This window comes from Drosophila persimilis, unplaced genomic scaffold, assembly GCF_003286085.1.
Source record: "Drosophila persimilis strain 14011-0111.01,24,50 unplaced genomic scaffold, DperRS2 tig00000431-arrow-pilon, whole genome shotgun sequence".
Lineage (NCBI taxonomy): Eukaryota > Metazoa > Arthropoda > Insecta > Diptera > Drosophilidae > Drosophila > Drosophila persimilis.
Genome location: NW_020825312.1, coordinates 3,012,697 through 3,032,411, shown reverse-complemented (window position 1 = coordinate 3,032,411; position 19,715 = coordinate 3,012,697). Strand labels below are relative to the sequence as shown.

The 19,715-nt window shown below is 45.1% G+C and overlaps 2 protein-coding genes across 2 annotated transcripts; one reads left to right on the top strand and one right to left on the bottom strand.

Moving 5' to 3' along the window:
* Positions 1-218: 218 nt before the first annotated feature.
* On the bottom strand, positions 219-12,533 carry LOC6596132 (opsin, ultraviolet-sensitive). Its single transcript, XM_002021060.2, has 4 exons — positions 12,024-12,533; positions 3,350-3,887; positions 2,932-3,248; positions 219-2,870 (listed from the first exon to the last, which is right to left on the bottom strand). Exons 2-4 carry the CDS (start codon positions 3,598-3,600, stop codon positions 1,993-1,995), a joined length of 1,446 nt encoding a protein of 481 aa, XP_002021096.1. The 5' UTR covers positions 3,601-3,887; positions 12,024-12,533; the 3' UTR covers positions 219-1,992.
* Positions 12,534-16,089: 3,556 nt separating this feature from the next.
* LOC6596133 (carbonic anhydrase 2) lies at positions 16,090-19,225 on the top strand. The gene is made up of 4 exons (XM_002021061.2): positions 16,090-16,369; positions 17,663-18,138; positions 18,199-18,426; positions 18,498-19,225. Exons 1-4 carry the CDS (start codon positions 16,315-16,317, stop codon positions 18,744-18,746), a joined length of 1,008 nt encoding a protein of 335 aa, XP_002021097.1. The 5' UTR covers positions 16,090-16,314; the 3' UTR covers positions 18,747-19,225.
* Positions 19,226-19,715: the final 490 nt, after the last annotated feature.

The following is a 19,715-nucleotide window of genomic DNA, read 5'->3' as shown; positions in this document are numbered from 1 at the left end:
ATCAGCCGGAATCAAAAGACAATGGACTCGTGTGGATTTAGTTGCTGCTGGGATCTTTCAGCAGACACACACACACTCACTATATTAGGTCCTGTGCAGTCGTTTTTATACTCAGAAATATTTTCATTTGCTGGCCCGTGCACCTGTTGGATGACCCACGGCTGGGAAGCGGCGCTTATGGCCCTTGAAATATATTTAATTACAACATTTTGCACACATTTATTGAAGGTTCTTTGGTTCAACATTGCCGTAAATACAAAACATGTTTATTAAACAATTACGGAATTGAACTAATTTGGATACAAGCGCTTGCACACACAAAAATAAACTGCTGTCAAAGTGCATTTTAAATATGCTAATTAAATTGTTTTCCCTTTGCTCTGTTTCCCTTTCACGTTGTTGGCCAGGTACTCTCTGCAATTCTGTTTTGAGGACCATTACAACCAACACGGTACGAGTTACTGGACCTGAGCCCATGCCCATGCCCGTGCCCGTGGCCGTGCCGGTGCCCGTGCCAGTGCCACTGTATCCGTGCTTGTGTCCGTGCCTATTGTTCTCCACCATTTCGAAGGAAACAGTACACAGGTTTGCCCAACAATGGCTTAAATTTGTATTCTCGTAATTAAAATGCTTGGCGACTGGTTCATCTTCTGTTCCGTCATTGTTCTCCGGCCCATTGTAATTGTACTGTCCCTAAATACATGGACATAGTACATATTCTTACACACACACATACATACATACATACATACAAAAAAAAAGTGATACACAGATAGAGTAGTACATTTATGGGGTATAAATTCGATATATAGGTTGCTTAGTTCCTTTTCTATGTTCTATCGTCGTGACAGGTACAAGTACTCGTTGACTTTATCAGAGTCGTTCGCTTAGTTAGGTAGAGTGATTACGATATACATACAAACATACAGATCAGATCCCACTATATCTATAAGGTACACGGGGCCACAGGAGTAGACATCAAGACATAAAAGCAATTAAATTAATTTACTTTGCGAAATTGAAAATGTATCTGTGGCTTCCCTTGAATAATTGAAAGCTCTAATGCACAACTAAGCTGCCATCACAATGCAATTGAAATGGGTCGCAATCAGGCTGATTGTGCACCCCTCAAATAGTGGCCGAACACAAAAACAATCTGAAAATCCTTTTAATATCATCCTGTCGCTGTCCCCCGAAATTTCCCCTAGTTGCTAATGCCAGACGTGCGTCCGGCTTGCCCAATTATCCAGATTCAATGTATGATTTTCCCTGATATTATGTGTCGTATTTCCATCGCATTGCCCGGCGGGCCATGGCCACTGCCACTGCCACGGCCACTGTCACAGGCTCGGCCTCTGCGACTCCCAATCGAATCGCTCTTTGTACTAATGTTGCCTTTGCTTATGCCTACCACTTAATTCCCTAGACTTACATAATTACCAGTTCCTATTGCACATGCTGTACTTCGACTATTGTACTCGGATTCCCTCAAAACATTCCGTAAGCTCATTAAATACGAGTTTGTTTTGCTATCACTTTCTTCAGTTGCTGTCGCTGTCGCTATCGCTATCGCTGTCGCTGTCGCTATCGTTATGGCTATGGCTTCTCCTCCTTGAGAAGGAAGAGGGATTTCATAACACACAGCACAATGGCCAAGAGTTCCAGTTCCATTTTCATTTCCGTTTCATTTTTCGTTCGCTTTCATTATGGGGCGCGATGTGGGAGTCCCTCGGCGGCATGGCATCCATTGCAGTGACCGAACAAAGCAGTTGGCTCTTCTTTGTGGCATAGAGATTCACATTGCGCATTCGTTTCGGGTCCCCAGTGTGTGTTCGAGTATGCATGACAAATTTCCCCTATGACTGAGGATTCCGAGGATTCGATGTTAAACAGATTGCGCCACAACGCCACTCATATCTATGTATGTGTCTTCCAGTTCCAGGTTGGCAGATCGTCATCTGCTCTTTCAGTGGTGCGACTTGCTCTTACCTTTTAGAACTTACTCTGCTCCATGCCGCTGTACGAGGAGTTGTTAAACTCAGCCACAACGACAATTTCCTCGTTCTCCTCCGTCTCCTCGGGCACCATCATCAGGTTGTTGTTCATTAGGTAGGACTCCACCCGGTGTTCCGCGTCGGGGGTTGGACGCAGTCGTCGGTTGAACGAGGACCTTGAGCGGGTCATGTATGAGGATCGTGTGGTGGAAACCCTCCTCAGGACGCCGCGTCCAAAGAAGAGCATGCGGACCTCGACGCGGAATCGGGGATGCGTGGCGGCATACAAGTACGGGTCCACGCAGGCGGCTGTCTTGCAGAAGAGTGCCGGTATCATGGAGCCCAGGGGCGTGATGTGCCGCTCCTGGCCGAAGACCCCCATCATGGCCACGATTGCGTAGGGCGACCAGGCCAAGAACCACAGGCCGATGATGGCAGCCACGATGAATGCCAGCTTCTGCTCCGTCTTGGCCTTGTCCTTGTTCGACTGGATGCGGCTCGCCGTGAACACCACCTTGAGGATGTAGAAGTACGAGTACACGATGGTGGTGAGGGGAACGCAGTATGCGGCCACAAAGAAGAGGGCCATGAAGATGCGCGCAGGGGTCTCCTTGTTCAGATAATCGAAGCTGCAGGTGGTCAGGAATCCCTCCGGCACGTAAACGGAAAGCCCGATGTCCAGGGCGGGCATCACCGCAAAGAGGAAGCTGTAGGACCAGATGAGGAAGATGATCAGGTAGGAGCGAAGTCGCGAGCAGCGGCGCAAGGGCTGGAGCGGATGTACCACGACATTGTACCGATCCAGGGCGATGGCCGTTAGTGTCCCGATGGCGCAGGTGCCACTTAGGCCGCCCACAAATCCATAGATGCGACAGGCTGCGGGTAGAGTTGGTTAGTGGGGGGCAGCGCCCAATCTCCTGCCTGCATCGCTACTCACCTGCATCGCCCAGCGCCGGCCCCTCCTTGATGTTGTTGTATATTGCAATGGGACACTTGACGAGCATTAGAAAGTCGCAAATGGCCAGATTCATCACCAGAATGTTGGCCGGCGTCCGCAGCGACTTGCGGTTCGCGAACATGAAGATGACGAACGCATTCCCCACGCATCCCACCACCGAGATGAGGCAGTAGAGGGCGGCCATGAGGTAGAACGTGCTGGATTTCGGCGGCTCGAATTGCAGCCAGAACGGGTTCACTCTGGCAATGTAGCTGAGGTCGTACTTGTCGCGATAGTGTATATAGCCGGGATATGAACTGGAAGTAATCAAAGGATGTTTAGCAAGTACATACAATTCCAAAGGCTACACAGAGCCCTTCATCTTTTGGAATTAGCCTCAGGTCATTTGGATAATTACCTCAGTACCGTAGATACATTGTCATTCACCTCGTGCTTGTCTGGGACCTTTCCCACAGCTTCCGCTGCGGAAGTTGTGGATGCCGTCGCTGCGGCCGCAGAGCTGGTGGTGGCAACCAGAGATGCGTTGGGGCTGGTGCTACTGTTGGCCAGCATCTCGGAAAGGGACAGCGCACTGGTGAGCCAGAGGCTGCTGCCAGCTGCCTCCGTCGTCAGCGTGGGCAGGGCTGCCATGAGGGCCTCCATGACCATGGCGTGCGGTTCGCCTTTTGCCAAATGTACGGGCTTCTCCAAACTCAAACTGGAGCCGGGACGTGACAGGTTGCGTGTGCCCGATGTGCCTCAGAGGTGAGTTCCGCTTGGACGCTGGGATTGCGCTTATTTACTTGTCGGCGCTCCAATTACCGCATTTGGCAATGCTGCCTCGTGTTGCAGCTCCCCGGCTGTCCTCATTGGTAGTGCATCATGGCGGACGCGGCGGTCACGAAGCATTTTCAATGTGCACAGACACAACCAATTAGCCCTCGGCCAGGGGATGGCTGAAAGAGGACATATAAAAGCGTAGTTTCTCTTAATCGATGCTCTTGGTTTGATTAGTCCTCCGCCTTCTTGCGGATGGTCATGGCTTAGTAGTTATTTCAGCATCAATTTAATCACATTTTAGAGGTTCAGCTCGGTCCTTGTCTCAACCAAAAACTTAAAAAGTTAAACCTGGGCCCTCAGCAAAGTTTAAGACAAACAAAATTCGATACCCGCTACTCGGATTATCTTCATTTCTGTGTATTTATAAGTAAACGGAAAAGGCGTGAACTATCTAGAAAGTGTTTTTAAAATAAACGGTAAGGAATATGGTCATACGGCCAAAGGGAACAAGCGAAACGAATCACAAGCATATCGGAAATTGAAGCATAATAAAGACGCCAATACAAAGATTGCAACTCTAGATGCAAGATGACCAGTGATGATGACTTCTAAAGGAGGTTTTGATAGCCACCACCGAAGTCTCTATTAATGATTCTTCTCGGCTGCCTCGTTCGGAATACAGATTGCATTAAATTGCTTACCTAAACTTAACATCAGCCTTTGTCTATCAACCAGGGAGGGAGCAGCAGGTGGGCCCTCGATGAAGAAGTTCTTACAACCAGCGTGAAACCAATAACATTGTCTTGGCTCTGATGGAGGGAGTTTGAAAGAAATCCAAACTTAAGTATTTTCTCACTTCCTCTCTTTAATTGACATATTTAACTATATTTTTGTTGATGCCGCTCAAGAGTTAAATACAAAGGTATCCGAAAAATGCCCGAAAAAGTGTGCTACGAATTGGGTCGAAACTTTATTTGGCCTATAAAGGATAGATGTACAGTGTAGTTTATTATTCCACCACAAGACACTTGAAATCTGAAAAGCAACTCAATTTCAATTATTATTTGGCACATGCGCAGCGTTTCACAAAGGTCTGAACACGTTCATGTTTTGGCAACAACTGAACTTGCCACACGGAGTCTGCCGCCATTTATATGTTTGCTCGAACGGCCTCTCGAGACAAAAATGATGGTGCGTCCACCCCCAATGAATTAATAGGACGGAACTGAAATCAATTAACACCTGAATGTAACCCAAATTCTGCGGCTGAGCTGCTGGAGGGACTGTCCAGACAGGCGGCCAGGCAGGCAGGTATTCAGGCAAGCATTCATTCAGTCCGGCACCTACTCCGATGAGAACTGATTATGCAAATCCTGGGAAGCCTTGTTAATTAGGGCAACTTAATTGCTTATTAAATAACTAGAATCCGGCCACGTGCGCCCTGCAGGACTCACGAACTTGAGGTTCTGCCGCAAGTGCTCTACAACTAAAACTTAAACATGAACTTCTCAAAGTCAACCTCCTTCGCGGGACTCAGTCAGAGCCAGCGCCAGCGCCAGCGGCAGAACCAGAACCAGAGGCGGAGTCAGAGTCAGAGTCAGAGCACTTGGCAGCCGAGGCCAAAGACAAATTCCGATAACAAAAGTTTGTGCAGAAACAGCAGCTGGAAAAGAACAACTTCAGCTTTCAGTCAGCAGAACAACTGCACAACGAGAGTACAACAACTACAAGTGACCAGGTCCCGGGTCCTTCCGCTCCAGCGTCTTCTTATTATGCGAGTATTATTATATTTACAACTCTTGACGGCTCTGCCTTTTGTGGGAGATCCCGCTGGAAAATAGTTCAGTTTTTGTAAACGGCCTGAATGCGGCGCTGGCTGTGGCTGCTGCTGTGGTTGGTGCTTTATGCCATTTAATTGGCACTAATTGGCCAATTGAAATTTGTCATAGCCCTTGCTCTTGCTCTGCGCGCACAAAGGACACTAGTTTTTGGTTTTTGCCCTCATAACTTTCGGCCTTTGTTCTGGCTCGATGCGAAATAAATTTTCCTGCAAATCGAAACGAGCCGTTTTGTCCCATTTGTTGAAATTCTGTGGCAAAAAGCAATGGCATTGGCAATGCTAACGGCAATTAATCATTCATAAAGGACGGCGTTCCCATCGCCACACATGAGGAAACATGTTTGGGCGCCGGCGTCTAGAGGCATGTGGCAAGTAAGCAGCTAAGGTCGGCTGTCAGTTAATTTGAGCTGTGCACAGGCTGGGCCTGAGTGCCCCACAAATGTGCCATGTGCGACAGTTCAAAAGACTGCAGCAGATGCTCTTTTCAGTGACTTTTCAAGAAATTCCACACACAAAAACTGAACGCCACTTAAACAATGATTTGTCAGATTGCTCAAACTTTGGGCCGTACTTTCTCCCAATAGGCCAATACGCGAATGCCAAGTAGAAAATGAACAAAATATAGAATCAGATAATATAAACAACTAGCAAGCCATTTGCCGCAATACAATGAACTATTTCTGTTCAATTTGAGCGCAAAAGAAGGGAAAACTGTTCCCGATTGAGTTTTCATTCAAGAGTAGGAAATTTCACTTGAACAGTTCCACGTATTTGGTCGATAAGCAATTGGTCAATTGGGTGTAACTAGTTGAAACCAAATCTGAGCAACGTTGCACTTCAGTTTGCGAAATACATATTGAATTGATTTCAAAAAACACTTTAATGGCCGGTTCCCAGCCTGGGCAGACAAAAATAGATGTTGACTGATTGTATGCCACGTTTGGAAGCTGTCATAAGCAGATTAATCGAATTGTCGAACAACAATCGCTCAGGACAGTTGCTGAAACGTGATTGATGTTTCCCCAGCAGCCGCTTCACAGAAGGGGAATCAAAGGAAGTGAATCTCCCCCATCGCCAATCTTCAAAGAAATAGAATCATGTGAGCAACCCCACCAGACCTGTTAGGCGACAACCTCTCTAACTAGGGAGCCCATTAGCTCCAGCCTTTTTTCTTTTGTGCGAACTGGCGTGACTTGTTAGTGCACGTTTGACATTCATTTGATTAGAGTCGAATCGAGTCGTGTCGTGCCGAGTCGTATCGTGTCGCGTCGAGTCCTTTCAATGTATCGCCACTGCCGTCGCAATCGGCCAGGCCTTTATATAAGTGTTATCTATCGCCCGTGCTAGGCCCGTGCAGACCTCCACGGTGGCTCTTTTATATGGGAATTACTGGCCCTTCAATTGAATTTGCACATTTGGCTGGTGCACCAGGATTTGGCTTCCGAATGCAAATGCAAATGCATCTTATTCTTTATTTTTCCGGTACAATTTCATCTGCACTCAAAATTTAATTACTGGTGGAAATGGTTTGAAAGGTTCCCGCCTCTCATCTGCCGGAGAACTGCGGCCTGGGCACGGCCTGCGGGGACGGGTGGGGACAATTATCCGGCCACTTGCAAGGACGCAAATCGCTGAGAGCGGGCGCAAAAGAGCAAGCAACAATAATTTATTTAAATTAAGTTTCAATTTCTTGTGGTTGCAGTGGCTGCTCCTTCGTTTGCGGAGCAAAGCTCTTTCGGCTGATGTTACCGCCAGTGCAAACAGCTGTCATGGCAATTGCATTGCGGAGAGCGCTCGGGGGGGGGGACTAGGCGGGACTAGGATAAAAAGCATTCAGAGGTTGATGGGAGCCCCATAATGAACAATGCAGATAAGTGGGAATCACTTTACTAAATTGTGGCGAGTGCTGCATAGAAATTATAGTACTCGGTCCGAGCTTTGAGCGTGGGTGTGGGTGTGGGCGTGGTGGTGGGAGTGGGAGTGGGCCTTTTCCAGCTCTAATTATTTTATATTCAGTTGGTATGTACTTGAATTGCTATTAAAAGTAAGCCGTACTGGCCGTATCAGCAGCCTTTCGAAACCATTCAACTGGAAGGACAGCTGCCCCTACTTTGATTATTTCTTAACACAATTATTGAGCAAGACCACATGGATGCATTTCATTGAATAGATGTTAATAACCAGCTTCTCAGCGCAGATAATTACATTTCAACTCGCATAAATGTGAAATGACCAATGTATCCCAGATGCGCAGGGATACATAACCATATGGGGTTCTGTGCTATTCCTAATCGCTTTCAATGAAATCAAGTTTGTGTTTGGAGGAGGGCGGATACGGGGGAGGGGTGAACTTTACGGAAACTTGGCAGACGACAAGGTATGAATAAATATGCTACACTAGTCAACCTATTTTTACTTTAGTCTTTTCTCTCTGATTAAATTATAAATATATTTTTGGAGGCAATATATGTAAATGGGTAGAAATAGTGGAATACTTTAAATCAATGTCTAAAAATAGTTGTGTTGAATAGTGTAATCGCTATTGGATTCCAGTGGGGGCACCAATCAATGCTGTTAATGAGGATAAGAGGCGTTGCATCGCCATCACATCACGCTGAGCAGCAACACGCCGCTCACGGATTACCCCTGTTTTTGCTCTAAATAAAATCTAATTTATTCGTGTTCCCAATGTAAACGTTTTATGGAAACTTGGCAGGAGACAAGTTATGCATAAATATGTGTAGGGAAAACTTTGCGTGTTTTCAAACAACGTTTTTATGGGGACAAAGTTCGACGATTGGATGGAAGTCCCGGGAGCTCTTGGTTCAACTATTCTTGGACATAATTTGGCCTTTTCTTTGGCTCCTTCCTACCTTCTGCCTTGGCTTACAGATAGATCGATTTTAGCCCGTATACAGGTCCTGCTGAAATTCTTCAGTAGTGTATTTTTTTATTAGTTTTCTTTTGATCTGTTGCTCTCAAACCAATAAAACAAATACGCAAAGTATAAAGTCTAAAGCCTAAAGCCTAATAAAAATATCTGGGCAATAATGTGCACTCTATGCTAAAAACAAACACGCGAATAAATTCAATTAATAATCAAAGAGCGCAAAGCAAAGCTCGTCAAAAGGATGCTTCGAAATGAATACCTTTGGATTACATACACATACGAGTATGTATATATATATTCGTTTGTTTGTAAATATACTATAACATCATGAAAGGATGGCGTCATAAATGTACGAGTGCATGGTAAACGGGTTTGTTTTGCCCATCAAAAACAGCAATCTAATAGCAATGGATACATTGACAAGCAAATATTTTCAAAGAACGTGGCCATTTCAAGGACGTTGTAAAGTTGGCTTATCTGCTGTTGGCTGAAGTATTGATGCTTCAACCATCCATAGTTTGGCACTTTCCAGGAATCGTTAAACATTTTATAATGCTTAAAAACATAAAAAAAAAAAATGTAGTACTGTCACTGCTTGGTTTGGCAAGCTCTTGTCGAATTCATCAGACTGTTTCATTCGTTTTCCTGGAACTCGGCTTGGAAGACCATTAATCGAGATTCTGGCTCTGGCTCTGTCTCGGCCTCTGCCCCTGTCTCTGCTGTGAATGCAATATCCAGACAAATTGGCGTGGAAAACACCATGATTAACGACAATTTACGGGCTTTAGTTTCGTCACGTTCCGTTGGATCTGTTCGCCTTGGTGGATCCCATATGGGAATCCCCATGAAAACACGAATTTGGTTATAATTGCTGTATAAAAAAGTTTCCACCAGCCACCGAACAAGCACCATATGAATGTATTATGCACATATCTGGTACAGGAACATGCATACCGACCATTATAGGACTTTAAATAGTCATGTCGCGTTTGGGGGAAGCTTTAAAGGGTCTGACTGCCACTGGCATTCGTTTCTGCACTCCCACTCGGAAACGCAGGACGCATATATCTGTCACATATCTGTGGAACGGGCTCATAGGACTCGCCTGGAATGGAATGGAATGGAATGTGCCTCACTTATTTCTCATATGCAGCATCAGAAGGCAGCTCTGCTCCGGTGAACCCGTATTTGGCAAAAACTTCTCAAGCGTATTGAACATTCTGCTATTTTCGTAAAACCCACAAAGGATTCACTAGAAGGGTCACCTTTGACCCTTGATACGGGGTACATCCTCGTCGAAGAAAAATTCTGCACATATTTATTTTGTGATTTTGTTTTTGCTTTTACGATGTGAGCCCATGACCCTCATGGGTGTATTGATTTACGCTCGCGCCAGTTTTCATTTCACAGTTTTCACTTATGTATGTAGTATGTAGTTTATTGCAGTCCTCATCCGCACTTACCACTCACCTCTTTCGGCCCCTGCCCCTGCCTCTGCCTCTGCCCCTGGCCCGTCTAGATATTCTAAATGAAATGTTTGCCGCCCAAGGCTGCCACTGAAAGTTCTATGCCGCCATCATCAACAGGCACTTAAAGGCCTAAATGTAGTTCTGATGGATGCGGGTGCTGGCTGATGATTCTGGGTGATGGTTCTGGTGCTGATGCCGGTTCTGCTGCTAAGATACTGGGACCACGAGACAGGTCTCTGCTGCTGAAACCGAGAACGCCGTCGCATTAGAGCATGTCAAGTATTCATTTTGCTTGGATTTAAGGCACGACAGCTTTAAGATACGGATTGCATTGTGACCCACCCGGTGGCAGGCCAAAGCTCAGAAGTGCACTCGCAGTGGCATGTGAGAGGGTGCGCAGCATGGAGGAGAAACTGATACGGACGCCCTGCATCACTCCGGGCAGGCCAAGAGAGGTTTCCCCGAGGCCAGCTGCTCAAGGAGCATCCTCACAGGCCGGGTCCGAGCCCCTCTTCATGGGGCTTATAAGTCAGACGATGCAAGATGCCACGACTTGTTAACTTGGTAAATGTCACAAAGACCGGCGGCCACTCAGGTGTGTCTGACAAACAAAGGAGGCGATATTAGCCGAAATGGGGCCGGGGCCCAAAGACCGAGAAAGCCAAAGAAAAAGATAAAGATAAAGGAATGGAGCCAGCACTGCAGCTTGTCGACTCATTCTTGATATATTTCAGCTTCTTCCATCGGAATGGAACATGTCGTTGGAATCCGCTTAGTCGCCGGGGCGATGGTCAAGTGTTTCTCGGACATTGGATTGTTTTTCCGGCCCATGAGCAAACAAGCTTAAGCTTTTCTCAATTGTCAATTAAGACGCCCGTTACCGTGTTTTCACGGATGAATGAGAAGTCTAAATCCTCTTAAAATAAACTGACTGTTGAACAACTTAATGAGTAATGTATCTGGAATACAATTTTCCCCCATCGAAAGTTGCATTGGATATGGTTGGACACGAGTTCGAATCGCAGTTTATTTATTCATCATAAATGTGACAAGCGTTAACTAAAAAGCCCTAAAAATGACGCCAGACAGAATGCTGGCTAGCAAATAAAGTTAAGCACAAAAAATGTAAAGTCAACACTTCTACACTGAGGGAACGCTGCAATTTATTTTGCACTTGCGACACATAAATTAACTCTAGAGATCTGAGATAACTGCAGATGTTTTACGGCATAAATGATTCAAAAATGAACAAATATATCATCCTTGGAATTGCTAATCGCTCAGTAGAACTATGAAACTTAAAGGAGTTGGTTGAATATTTTGTAAGAAAACATTGGTACATCTTTTTGTACTTTTAGGTTTCTTTTGGTTAAATTTCATTCCAGCAATATTTGTATTTTACTCCGAAAACGAATGGGGATTCTACTAGAGACTTGACTAGAGGTTTCGTAAATGCAAGTAAAGAGATTTAAAAAGTTTAAATCCTCGATTATGCTGATCCATTCAATAACCTTTCCAACAAAGTTGCACTTTTTATGTGTGAAATGTGTGTTTAGGGCTGTATTCAACTAAATATCTAGGCTTAATACCTAAATTAAAATCTCGGCTGGAATATATGTACTTTTGTGGCCTGCACATTTTTGCATTTGGGAGCATATCCTATAAATATCCTATAAAAATATCCTCAAAGGCTCACAATCAACATGGTATTCCTGTAATACATATACATATATACAGTGCCGCTATAAGTTTTCAACCAACTTACCAGTTTTGATGCAGTAATTTGTACTTTATAGATAGATTGATCTTTAATGAAACAAGAAAGTTGGCTTTCTCTAGGACACGTATTTATGGGAAATTTCTTTTTTAAGAAACATTTTAGAAACATAAAAAAAAGAGACCACAACAAGCATTTTTCTGATTCAATTCATTTGGTAAACGAGGGAGTTTTTTATTCTCAGCTCAATATTTCTGGGCTGCTTACATCTAAATTAGTTCTTCGAGGATTCATTCGAGATATTTTGAGTTTGGTCAAACTTTTTTGGCGAGTGTATTTGTTCGTTTAAGTGTAGCGGATGTGTGCTAAACCAATCAAATCAGTGACTCTGCTCACCTTTTGGATTTATTGTGCAGTCTTTTCAAATCGCAGAGGATACTGAATCTATTTACTTTAGCTCGGCTCGGCTTTTATTTGGATTACCAGAGCGGCATTGTAACTTTCCCGAAACTTAAATGTTATCTGATTGCGAAATTGTCGTTTCAATTGCCACTTGCTGCCGAAAAGGAAAACTCTTTGGGAAAAGTTCCTTAACAATTTATCATCGGGCGGACCCAAAGTTTACCAACTGCGATTGTGGAGTGGCGCCAATTGGACGTAAAACTTTCCTGCGAATTCAACTGTTTATCCAGTAAAATTATGCTGAATGGTGATTTTTTTAAAGGCCTTAAGCCGTTTGTTTGATGTCTTCGTAAGCCGCTCTGAGCTGCTTATGCAGGAAATAAACTTGTTGACACGCGGCGTGTACGCGAGTTTTAATTAAGTCTGGGACCCTCACACGGAAAAAGGAGATCCACCGAAAAGACCGACTCGTCAGACTCCCAAAGGACTTTCGCCAATCCGGCACGGACTGACTGAAGGCTCGCGTACGACTGAGCCACAGGATCCAGCAGCTGGCGTTTTTATCAATGAAAATTGTTGCTTGTCGCAGGCAGTGGCATCCTCCGCCGAGCAGACCATCCAGTTGGTAGCTGCAAAGCACCGAGAGAGAGAATGTGGCAACGGCGAGAAAGAGAGAGAGAGCATTGGCGAGTGCTCTTTGTGGGGGCTCTCCGCTCTTAAAGCCAACCGCATCCACATGCCTAAAAGTTGGCTTGCTGATGGCACCGTTTCGCATACATATATGATTTGTCGGTGACAAAGAATGCCGCGATTTGGTCAGTAAAGTAAGCCCCAGGGCGCAGGGCCCAGGAGCAGTCATTGGCTTAGCACTTCTGATGCCTTAATGGATGATGGATGGTGGATGGCGGATGGTAGATGGTGCATGGACCATTGATAAAAGCTGTGAGCTTATGGGTGATTATGGGCGAGCCGCGCCATGCCTGTAGGCCCTTTTCGGATTGGAGTTGCGGCTGTGGCGCGCGCGTGCCATGGGCAACCGCAGCCTTTCCGTGCCACTAGCCGGACACGTTACACTGCATTATGCAATTGAAGGCACTTTGAAAGTACAGTGTCTGCGTTCATTCAGAGGTTCAGAGGTAGTGACGATAACGGAGCTATACCGATATGATAGGCGCCAATGCATAAACGCCCTGGAGTATGGTTTTGGAGACCGCGACAACAAATAGTTCGAGCTGCGACGACAAACTGGCAGCCCTTCCTGGTCGGGGCACTCTCCTGGACCACTTTTAGTCGTAAATTGACTAAAGCCAGCCGCAGCTCGTCGGCAGTTGCACTTTAATTAAAAATAAATAGGAATAAAGGCCGCCCCTGCTGTTCCCTGTCCCATGCTAAATGCCAACGAGTCTTATTAGAATGATTATTGATGTGGATGTGGATGTGGATGATGATGTTGAACAGTCGCTGGGATTATTGCCGGGAGCTTTGTTCAGAACTGGCTCTCTCCATCTCTATCTGAACTATGACACACATACCCCAGTACATACATATGGAAGCACCTCCCTACCCTTATCTATATCTCTCCGTAATCACGGTGGCTCGTCATGCTCCGGGCAACTCTTGGCGCTGCGACTTTTTTACAATTCCGACAAAATACTCATATTTGTGCATTTATGTATTTCGTAGGCAAGTGGTTTTCGTTTGGTCTCGTTCGGTTTGGTTAAATCTGGGCAAAGCAACAGCAAAGGCTTTGTAATCAGTGGGCAAATGAAAGCAAAAACCAAAAAGCAAAAAGTTTCGCATTCAACACACATTTTACCCCCATTACCAACAGACATTCGTCGTGTGCCGTCTTCCCGGGGTTAGATATTAAAAGTTCTACTTTGTGGCACCGAATTATAAAACATTTACGCATTCACCGCAGGCTACCGTCAGTATATATATGTATATATATATATGTACATGTGAACGTTAATATATTTTGTTGCCAGTGAAGAACTCAAAGGCAGAAAAAAGCACTTACTCTCTCCCGCTCTAAGCCCCAGACCAAGCCCAAGCCCAAGCCGAAACCCCAAACAAAGTAATTAGAGACCTGCTCAAAAAATAAGAATACAAAAAGAGTCTACTATTAAAATGCGGGCACAAGCGTAAGTGTTCTCTGGGAAACTTTTCCAGATTGTAAATAGATTGTAGGTCGTGTTTGTGCGCGGAACCAGACATTATGCTCTCGCTTGACATATCTTGGAGGTCGTTTTAATAAACGCCCTCCTCACGCCCCAGTACATCAGAGTTTACTACAATGAAAGTGCCAAAATGGAAAAGTTTCCACTGCCAAAACGCGGGCTTCAAGCTTCGAGATTCAAGATGAGTCAATCCGGTGAGTGGGTCAGCCGAAAAATTCCCCTCAGATCAGAGCAAATTATACATAGACAATCGTTTGAGTTGACACGAAGCCATATGGAAACACCATTAGGCATGCGATCGGTTGTCGAATCGGTAGTAAAAATAGTTTATTGATCGATTCAAACTGCAATGAAAGGCAGTCTAAATTGTTAATGTTTAATGCCCGGGGAGAATGCAAACGCAGTCCAAAGCAAACAGGCCGCACCACACTGTACTGCACTGCACTGCACTGCACCGATTACCATGCAATAGTAATTCCATTAAGCATGCATAGTACATTTCAATTGCATTGCGATTTGTGGCTGCGACATGTGATGCCAAGATAAACAGCAAAGCAATCAACCTAAGTATCGCCCAGATTTACTGTTCATATGGAAATGTGTAGTACTCGTACAGCTCTATAAACATGAGATAGCTCTCACGACCCGACCCCGTCAATGATCAGAGAAGAGACTTGTTGGTAGATGTACTAGTTTCGCAACCCCGTCCACTCGAGAGCCCACTCTCTCCCGAAAGTCGCTTCCCACAATCGCGCTCGTGCACTATTGGCATTTGGCATCCGACTTTTCAGTCTTGGCTTTCGCCACCAGCTGTCCCCGACTCTGTCATCACCATTATCAACATCGTCTTCGCCTTCGTCATCGAACTTGGCGTTCGACACTTACTTCCCCTCCCCTCACGCACACAATTAGTCATTCGCAAGGAAAGAAGTTCGTCTTTCGCCTCATCGAATAGTGCACACACTTTGTTTTCCATAAATGTTGTATACTCGCTCAGCATTGTAATACTCGACTACAGTTGGATTCTCTACATGGTTTTCGGTTTAGCTTGGAGCATATATTTCCACACGATGTCTTGTAATATCCTTAGCATTTGGATTTTCAGTATGTCTTCTATCTGCATTGATTATGCCCTACTCTATCGTAGAATTATGAACTTGCTTAAGCATGGCAATGCTGTAATGCTGTGAGAGAGGTGAGTGCAAAAGAGCAAGAATAGAAATAACGGAATGCTTCCAATGCGAGGGCTTACTCGAGCATACCCCGCATTGAAAGTGGGTATGTTCTACTAGCAAAATACAATACAACAGATAATATGTATATTCGTTTCGAATGATAACGTTTCTGTAGTTAAAAATCAGAACAGAGGAGCTCCAGCTCAAAATAATATCAAAATATGAATATCAAAACCAGAACATAGGATATCACACGATACATACGCTGGGATATCCGTGTGTAGAGTGTGGAAGGAGAGCAAACACCGAAAATCATACCGTTCCTGTAATGTATTTCAAGAACAGCCAGTCAGATGGACTCTGTCGCAGCGTAGGGCAGCACAGCAGTGGCAAACCATTTGAATTTTCGTCTTCCCTTTTGATTACCCGCAGAAACTTGCCCCTCACTCGCCTGTCGCTGAGAGCAGGGGCTGGGGCAGGGGATGGGGCTGCGGCAGGGGATGGGGCAGGTAGCGGAGCGGACATTGCGTCGATGCCCAAGTGGAACTCTCATGACCACGGGCCGATTGGGGATTCAATTGAAGGGGAATTGGAAGTACCAGTGGGCCACATCGAGCAGAAAGAGAGGACAACAGAAGCAATCAGCACCAGCCAAGCTCTGGCTAACTGATATAAGTTTAGGCACCGCTCCGGCCCTAACCGCAGTTGTGTGACCGCACTTGGCGGGTGAGCACGAACAGACAGCAGACAGCAGACAATAGACACAAATACCGTCGGAAAGCCGCAAGATTTCTCGATTGGCAGCAGGCCTTTAACAGTTACAATAATTTACAAGGTGACAAGCGCAGTGCCCCGCCAGCCCAACAGCCCGACGGCCCGACAGCCCGATAAGGCGGCAAGTGTCTCTCAGAAGTGAATCGAATCGAAACCATGTGGAGGTGTAATGTTAGTGCTACAGTGGCCTTTGCCCTGATCTTAGCCTATGGTGAGCAAACCAGCAAATAACACACTGAATACTCAATTGCGTTAATTAAACATATTTATCAATTGAGCACTTGGTGTCTTGGCAATTTAGTTATACAAATATTTGCGTAATTCCCCGAGAAGTGATATCCCAAGACTAACTAATGAATGAATGAATGAATGAATGAATAAATAAGTGCACTCCGAGCTGGTGCAAGCTGGTTTACGGGCAAACATTTAACTAAACACAGTACTGTACCACTCGTATGATTCCAAGAATTAATTGTGCCTAACGATTATCTCCATGATATATCAAATCAAGGCGGTTGAACTAAAAGCTTGAAGTCTTTATGACTGGCACATCGTCAGAAGTCTGGGACATGTCTGCGATACGACATTCAATTTATGTCTACCGTCTTGCTGACTGTCACCTGACTGATCTTTAACCTTCTGATTGTTCTAGTCGATGCCTCACCATTAATCACGCATGATTTCCGATTGCCCTGGGCGCACTTTTTCAATTTTCCATGTGATCCACTTATTCTATGCTATTTAATTTAATTTCACCGCAATGTTTTGCTAATTTGTGGTTGAAAATACTAAAGAGGCCAGCTGGTCAAAATTAGTTCATAATTCACGTAAATTTGTAACTTGTCTGGGCATCTAAACACACACATCGACTACTAATGACAGCTAATTCAGTTTGAGCGTTCTGCTAATTTTGTTGGGATTTTTTGTTGCCCACAAATTAGTGGATAATATCGCAGACGCGAACAAAAATAATCTTCGGCTATTAATATGCAAATTTTATATATGACATATCATGTTTTTAAAGCTTCTCTAAGCTGAGAAACAGACTGGCAGACTGTTTTTGCCCTTTCCTATACTCGTAGATGGAATATTTCACGGAAAGTATTCCCGGCGGCGGAACTCAATAAACTTTACATGGATAATTGCTGCTCGATTGATGCTAATTAAATGTGCAATTACGTGTAGACCGATGTTTGATCTGAAGGCACCTGATGCCCTCTGACGACAGACGGAGTACAGCATGTGTGCCTTGACGCAAAGTGCGAATTGAGTTGAGTCTTTTGAGTGGTAGGACCAACATAAGGGTATTTTTAGCTTTCCCCGCGATCAAAAATAGTTGTCGCTTTAATAGATAGCTTGATCAAATAACGCATCTCAATCCAGACTGTCGGCAACGGCACAGACGATGTCACCGATACGTCGGCGAGTGCCAAAGCAATTAGCACCTGAGGGAGATCGATTAACAACAGTCTCGGCTTGCTTATTCTCCCCTCTCTTCCCGCAGCGTCGTCTGGCCTGGCTCAGGACTTTGGATATGGGGGGCAGCACGGCCCCGAGCACTGGAGCGAGGATTACAACCGCTGCAGTGGCAAACAGCAGAGCCCCATAAACATTGATTTGGTCAACGTTGAGGATAAGGCGTATCCCACGCTGGAGTTCTTCAACACCATGGTGACGCCAAAGGTCATGCACATATCGAACAACGGGCACACGGTGCTGGTGAGGATGACCTATGAGGAGGGCATGGAGCCGCGGGTCCGAGGCGGGCCACTCTCCGAGCTGTCTCCCTTTACCGGATACCAGTTCGAGCAGTTCCACTTTCACTGGGGCGAGAACGACACGGTGGGCAGTGAGGATCTGATAGATAACCACGCCTACCCCGCGGAGCTGCATGTGGTGCTGCGGAATCTGGAGTACCCGAACTTTGAAAGCGCCCTCGGCAAGGATCACGGGCTTGCCGTGATGGCATTCTTCTTTCAGGTAAGGGGACTGGCAAGAGGTCTACTCGGTTGCATGACCCACAAGTGTTTTTATATTTAGGTCAAAAAAGAGGGTACTGAGAGCTACGAGGATTTTACAAACCAGCTCGCCAAGATTGGCAGGAAGGGCATGTCGGTTAACTTCACAAACCCAATGCCCCTGCGGGACTACCTCTCATGGGATCTCCTGAACTACTATACCTACGTAGGCTCGCTGACAACTCCGCCGTGCAGCGAGGATGTCACCTGGATTGACTTCATGGAGCCGATCGATATAACGGAGAAGCAGGTGGGTCAACCTAATCGCATAAAACGCTCTCCTGAATGACGATTATCCATTTCTTACGTATGTGCCCTCAGCTCAACGCCTTCCGCCAGCTAACAGCCAACGATGAGCACTTGAACAACAATTTCCGACCCATCCAACCGCTCAACGATCGCAAGGTGTACAAAAGTGTGCTCGAGCCGATGCCATTTCTCAATCAGAGTGCGATTCCTTTTGTGAACGTGGAAAATGCGGCCAACAGGAGGTCCTATTCCCCGGAAGTCCTTCTTAGCGGCTTTGGCCTTGTGGCGGCGCTTATAGCCTCAGCCTTCAGTGGCTTTTAATTGGAGCGCTGCGGCGGGGAACGAGAGTTTTTTTTATTAAATCCATTGCACGCGCCGCGGTTCTAATTAAGCGCCGTAATTTACATGTCCTGCTCGCTGCTCTGTTTGCTGCTCAAACAGAGCAACCACTAATTTTCTCGAGCCACTGCCGCTGCCAGTTCAAGCCATCGTGTTACCCATCGTATTTATCAGTCGACGAACAAGCGACAAACCGACGAACGGACCAACGGACAAACTTTTAAACCAAAATGAACAGAAGCTTCAGCTCGCACGATATCCAGTCATGATTTATTCAGCACTCGTCGTAGCAGACGGGACTGTAAATTGGATCCGTCCATAGCGGGCCTTCAATACATAATGCTATTATTAATATGGTATTGCACATGTGATTTTAAACGCTTTATATTTGTGTACCCTAGCTTTTAACTTTGTAAACGTAAATCCATAATTAAATGTCGTTTTTTTTTTTTATTATTAAATACTCAACATATATACTATTGTTCTCTTTAATTTGTCCATTAACTGAATTAAAACAGAATGAGTGTATTACAAAAAGCTTACAAAAATCAATGCAAGTACAAGTTTTTAATGCATACACAATATGATATTTATTACCGACTTTCGGCCGAGTAAACTAAGCTGCAATATCGCTTTTAAATCATATTATGGGAAATTCATACTCAAAGGGTATTGTTTTCTTAATGCGAATTTCTCTTTAAATAGAGCTAAATTAGAGTTAGCATACGAGGGCTGCTTTCGGGAATTGGCTATACTAATGTCAATGCGTAATATCGTGAGATGGAGGCATCCTTGCACACTAGTTCCATTTCAATACATTCCATTTTGCCTCAACACTTAGTTGTAATAAAGGTTTGTTCTCGTTGGATACTCCATAACTTATCAATCTCTCAAAAAAAGGCTCGAGTCGATTGGAGTTAGGAAATGCTTAAAAAGTTCGACGGGTGGTAC

What these genes read in the sequence shown, in the direction of transcription:
- LOC6596132 (XM_002021060.2), bottom strand. Translation starts at nt 3,600, where the DNA reads ATGGTCATGGAGGCCCTCATGGCAGCCCTGCCCACGCTGACGACGGAG. An exon ending in AATGTATCTACGGTACTGAG is followed by an intron (nt 3,249 to 3,349) that starts GTAATTATCCAA and finishes GATTACTTCCAG; the next exon opens with TTCATATCCCGGCTATATAC. An exon ending in GCCGGCGCTGGGCGATGCAG is followed by an intron (nt 2,871 to 2,931) that starts GTGAGTAGCGAT and finishes CTCTACCCGCAG; the next exon opens with CCTGTCGCATCTATGGATTT.
- LOC6596133 (XM_002021061.2), top strand. Translation starts at nt 16,315, where the DNA reads ATGTGGAGGTGTAATGTTAGTGCTACAGTGGCCTTTGCCCTGATCTTA. An exon ending in TGCCCTGATCTTAGCCTATG is followed by an intron (nt 16,370 to 17,662) that starts GTGAGCAAACCA and finishes CTCTTCCCGCAG; the next exon opens with CGTCGTCTGGCCTGGCTCAG. An exon ending in TCGATATAACGGAGAAGCAG is followed by an intron (nt 18,427 to 18,497) that starts GTGGGTCAACCT and finishes ATGTGCCCTCAG; the next exon opens with CTCAACGCCTTCCGCCAGCT.